The sequence below is a fragment of the Prunus dulcis genome, chromosome 3 (genome assembly GCF_902201215.1).
Source record: "Prunus dulcis chromosome 3, ALMONDv2, whole genome shotgun sequence".
Classification (NCBI taxonomy): Eukaryota; Viridiplantae; Streptophyta; class Magnoliopsida; order Rosales; family Rosaceae; genus Prunus; species Prunus dulcis.
The window spans coordinates 5,337,887-5,342,896 of NC_047652.1; the positions used below are offsets into that span (position 1 = coordinate 5,337,887).

Sequence of the window (5,010 nt, forward strand, 5' to 3'; positions counted from 1 at the left end):
ATTGCTCATAGGACAGTCCACAGCTTCTAAATTCAAAGACTGCTATGAAGTGTGCTTTGCTACATGTTTCCCTGAGAAAAAAGACCCTATCTATTGTGGTGGCCATTGCTTGAGAAAATGCATTTTCCATCCTTCTTCTTTGGACACCCAAACATACCCCAAACACTTCTGCAAGCTTGGGTGTGCTACTTCTTTATGCAACAATATCAGCACCAAAGATAATCATAGTAAGTGAATATTTATATAGATTTGTGTATATGTGCAAGAGTGTGCTTTCATGTTGGTTTTTTTTTTTTTTTTTTTTTTTTTGGGTCAAGTCATGTTGGTTTATGTGCTAATTATTTTTTATTTTTTGTCAGATGGAGGAAAAGTAGAGACTTGTGTGGATTCTTGCTCAAGGACTTGCACTGCTACTTACAATGCAGGAAAGCATTAATGTGACTAAAGTGGTTTATATTTTAGACATGTAATAAAATTTCAGACAAGAAATAAGAACTTTTTCATTATTGTCTCATAAATAATTACATTTATGCCAAATAATTAGTTGTTTAATATATTAAAAAAAGTTCCAAATATCAATGTGGTTGTTGATCTTGAGCCCCTTCCACCATCCATCAAATAAAAATGAAAATTACAGTATGTTTACTAACTTGCAATCGGAGTTATCATGAATCACCTCAAACATTTCCATTAAAGTGTTTACTAACTATCTTGAAAAGTATGACTGACGGTATAACTTAAAAATTGAGAAAATAGATGCCAAATATCTCTTACCATAAGAGTCGGAAAAACACTATCATGTTTGTTAAGTATTCATATGTGGCCAATAAATACCAAAAAATGGAGCATATTCCAAAGGCTTTTTAAAGAATAATTACATGAATAAATTGATGATTAATAGTTTCAAGAAATAAATTACAAAAAGGTCAAGTTTTTTGAATATTTGTTGTAAAAATAGCCACGAGATTTTTTTTTTTTTTTAGAGATAATTTAAAATGGTGTCTATAATTATATTGCTTGAAAATGAGTGCTATTTTCGCCAAAATAGATTATTCGCATGCATTTTCCTAAAAGAATTGAAAAGGAAAAAGCAATTACAAAGTGGAGGCCCAGACGCAAATACTCCAAAGTATTGGGGTCGTAGCACAAAACCACTAAACACAGTACAGCAACAAATACAAAGCAGCTGAGGAAAATCCAAAGCAAAACCCCAATTTCTGTATCGACTTGGTTGGAACCATTCCAGTGCCCTCCAAGTGAAAGAGAAGCTAACAGTAAGTAATTTCAGTTTGTAATTACTTTCTTCCTGCTATTAGGGTTTACCTGTTTTCCCCAAACGCAACGGTAAAACTCAAGAACGCCCATTTCGTTCATCAAGTTTTCTTTTCTTCTCCTATAATTTTCATCGGTGATGCAAGAATTTTCCTTTCTCTGTAATTATCTACATTCCTCTCTCTGTATTGTGAATTGAAAATTTTAATTGATTTCTTGCTGTCTCATACTACATGAACTGCCAAGCCTCAAGATTGTTTAACTTTCTTTGGCTTGTTTGATATGCTTAGAATTTGTAACAATTTGTGAGTAATTCAGTAATGTTATCGTTTGTAGGCATATGTCATGGTGGAGCTTGTGGAAACCGTAATGATTTTTACTGTTAGCCTATCTGGGTACCTGTCCATTGTGCATAGCTTTTGATTAGAAGCATCTGGGGCATTTGAGTGGTCATGTCTCATTCGAAAACAAGCCAGGGTGATGGTTCCAATAATGCTGGGAAGCGAAACCTTCCTTCATGGATGAGTTCAAGAGACAATGAGAATGAGTCTATTGGAAAGAAACCAACTCGGGCTGGTGAATGTGAGGAGAGTGACGAGGGTGCAAACCCCAGGCTAGCCAAAGGGCGTGGAGGTGCATCCAGTTCGGGAACCACAAAATTTTCCAAACTTATGGTACTGGATAGTATTGAATAAGATTCACCAAGTTGCATTTTCAATTTGTCACGTAACTTGACAATGTTAGGTTAATATCATAGTTGTTATCTGCCCAGGAAGGAGTAGTGTTTGTACTGTCTGGGTTTGTTAATCCTGAGCGCAGCGTTCTGCGGTCACAGGCCTTGGAAATGGGAGCAGAATATCAGCCTGACTGGAACTCAGATTGCACTCTCTTGGTTTGTGCATTTCCAAACACCCCAAAGTTTCGACAAGTTGAGGCAGATTGTGGAACTATAGTTTCAAAGGTTCTTATTTTTGTTTCAAATATATACAATTGACTCGTGTATGATATTTAATTTTGCTTCCATATAGAATCATTGTTTTTAGTCAACACTGATGGTTCATAACTTAAGGCAGGCTACAATCAATTAAGTGACAATTTCATGGCCTTTTGACTTTTTTATACAAGCACTTGTTGGTAAATTATGCCCCGTAAAGACAATTTTTAAAGAAAATTAGCTTGAAGCTAAAGTAAAACTTCTATGGTATATGCTTTGAACTGTGGCATGCACTGATTACATATTCTGTAGTATTATTATCTTGTCCCAAAAGATAATTTATCTTCAGATATTGACTTGTATTGTTATTTGTTGCTGTAAGTTTAACTTAAGTTACTATGTTCTCAGTTTTGATATTATGGTTTGATTAGCTTAACATATGCTGTCTTATACAAGTCCAATCTCATGAAAAAAAGGGCAATTAGTTTTCTCTAATAAGCTCAACACTGATGCTTCAGCAATTATTTTAGGAATGGTAATTTAATCTTTGTAATTATCTAATGGTATCTTGTTTGTTCATATTAGGATTGGATATCAGAGTGTTACAGACAGAAGAAGCTTGTTGATATTGAAAGTTACCTTATGAATGCTGGAAAACCCTGGCGTAAAAGCAGTATTTCCCATGACAACAGCCAAGGTAAAGGAATTGTGTGTGTGTGTTGGCATTTAACGTTTTTAGCAAGGGTATCTGTTATATGTGACAATTCTGTACAACAAAATGCATTCTTGTATTCATTTTTCATTTGTTTTAAATTATTTTCATTGTTTATGTTATTGAAGTTTTTAATGCCTCATGTTAAGTTTAACTCCTCAAGTCTCATTTAGGATGTCTTGGTTGGTCACCATGTGGTCTTAGATTTTTATTGTTGTTGTATGTACGGTTAATCCATGCTTAAGTGACTGTCTGCAGACAAAAAGGTATCACAACCTAGAAAATCGAAGAAGCAAGATGGAGATTCACCATCAAAACCAACTGCATCATCAAATCCAAAGGTATTTTTTGACTAGGCTAGCGTTAAAATGTCCTATAAATATATAAACAAATAATGTCAAAATGTGTTTTCAGTTTTTCCTTCATCAACTTTTTAGATTTATGGCAGCAGCATTTCTGTATATACCAATGCTGTTATGTTTCTTGTGCATATGTTTAGCAGATTAAAGCTTCTAATTCTGTTAAGGAGTGCTTTTCTCCTTCTAAAGTGAAGAAGTGGGCAGTTGATGATTTGAATAAGACAATTTCATGGCTGGAGAGTCAAGAAGAAAAGGTTGTTGGCATTCTACTTTTGTGTGTCTCTGTTTGTGCATTTCCTGAAATTATAATTTTGTTTTTGTATTGTCGACAGTGAGTCTGTTGGTTCTCTTTTTGTTTTGTTTTTTGGTCCACACAGTGCTGGAGTTGAAAACAATCTTTTTTAGATGCTGAAGCTTGTGTAAACACACAATTATAACTTCTGTTGTCTTCTTCTCAACCCATTGATACTAGTGGTTGAGAGGTGTAAAATTTTGTGTTTTTTAAATTTGCCTCTTTCAATTGTATACAAGACTTGCCGTATCTCCTGAATAAAGCTGATCTTTGTTGTGCTCTACTACCTCTTACAGCCAGAGCCAGATGAGATAAACCAAATAGCAGCTGAAGGGATTTTAACTTGTTTACAAGATGCAATAGATTCTCTTGAACAAAAGCAGGTATTCCTACAGAAACACACTTTGGTCTTTTTGAAGTAATTTTAAACTTAGTTCTTGCATACTTGGGTTCCACCTCCACCCGCTCATGTGAAAAAAGAAAGGGAACAGGAACTTAATTTACAGTTGGAAACATTTATCAATTGTTTCCCTTCACCATTTGAAGGGCAGCGACATTATTATTCCATCACATTCTTTGATAGTGAATTAGTCAATGCGGTAAACAAATTTTTTTTTTTTTTTGTGTGTGTGTGTGTGCAGGATGTCCGGCAAATAACTGAGCAATGGAATTTCATTCCTCGTGTAGTCGAAGAGTTGGCAAAGCTCGAGGGCACGAGAAATGAGTCTGCGGCAGTATCCAAGGAAGATCTTTGCAGACAGGTAATGGAGTGTAAAAGAATTTACGAGGTGGAACTTAAGAATTTAGGTGATGACCTGTCAAAGAAGAAGAAGCCAAAGACTGAAAGACAAGAGAGGGACAGTGGGAGAACTGAAGCCTTATCCAGTGGTACAGCAGGATACGACAGTGATGAAACAATTGAGATGACAGAAGAGGAAATAGACCTTGCATATAAGAATGTTGTTGCTTCTAAGATCCCCTAATGCTGAGTATTTTCTCTCTCTTGAAGATAAATCGACTGTAAATTTTTGGCATAAATTTGTTATTTTTAAAAAAGAAGAGATGAATAGTTTTGCGTAAGTAGTTGTGGTTAAAGCACGAGACTGTTAGTTACATAATCATGAAAATGGAAGCTTAGAAGATCATAACACCCAATATTGCTAATCTAAAAATTCAGATCTACACCCACTGAACAAGGTAATATATGTTGCCTCCAATTGCAGAGGTCGACCAAATTGAATTCAGCAAAGATGGATGATTGCGAGGCGTGGTTTATAGGAGAACCCCTTAATGGTAGGAAACCAAGAAACTAATGCAAATCGTTGTCCAAGCTTTTATTAGTGGTCTTTTGCAGTTAGAGTTCCAATGAACAAACATGTTGAAGTATGTATTGATTGATTCGACAAAAATTGAATCAAACAACCAAAGAAAATAAATATTT

The 5,010-nt window shown here is 35.0% G+C and overlaps 1 protein-coding gene across 4 annotated transcripts; it reads left to right on the forward strand.

Moving 5' to 3' along the window:
* The first annotated feature begins 1,158 nt into the window (after window positions 1-1,158).
* Window positions 1,159-4,649, forward strand: LOC117621593 (DNA-repair protein XRCC1). 4 transcript variants are annotated; one of them, XM_034352159.1, is made up of 8 exons: window positions 1,159-1,274; window positions 1,609-1,946; window positions 2,030-2,233; window positions 2,792-2,903; window positions 3,177-3,259; window positions 3,418-3,531; window positions 3,866-3,952; window positions 4,211-4,649. In XM_034352159.1, the coding sequence occupies exons 2-8, from the start codon at window positions 1,725-1,727 to the stop codon at window positions 4,550-4,552; spliced, it is 1,164 nt and encodes a 387-aa protein (XP_034208050.1). In that variant the 5' UTR covers window positions 1,159-1,274; window positions 1,609-1,724; the 3' UTR covers window positions 4,553-4,649. The 4 variants fall into 4 exon arrangements, with proteins under 4 accessions (XP_034208050.1, XP_034208051.1, XP_034208052.1 ...); XM_034352160.1 differs by having other exon boundaries at window positions 3,421-3,531; XM_034352161.1 differs by having other exon boundaries at window positions 2,045-2,233.
* The last annotated feature ends 361 nt before the right edge of the window (window positions 4,650-5,010 follow it).

What these genes read in the sequence shown, in the direction of transcription:
- LOC117621593 (XM_034352159.1), top strand. Translation starts at nt 1,725, where the DNA reads ATGTCTCATTCGAAAACAAGCCAGGGTGATGGTTCCAATAATGCTGGG. An exon ending in GTGGAACTATAGTTTCAAAG is followed by an intron (nt 2,234 to 2,791) that starts GTTCTTATTTTT and finishes TGTTCATATTAG; the next exon opens with GATTGGATATCAGAGTGTTA. An exon ending in ATTCTCTTGAACAAAAGCAG is followed by an intron (nt 3,953 to 4,210) that starts GTATTCCTACAG and finishes GTGTGTGTGCAG; the next exon opens with GATGTCCGGCAAATAACTGA.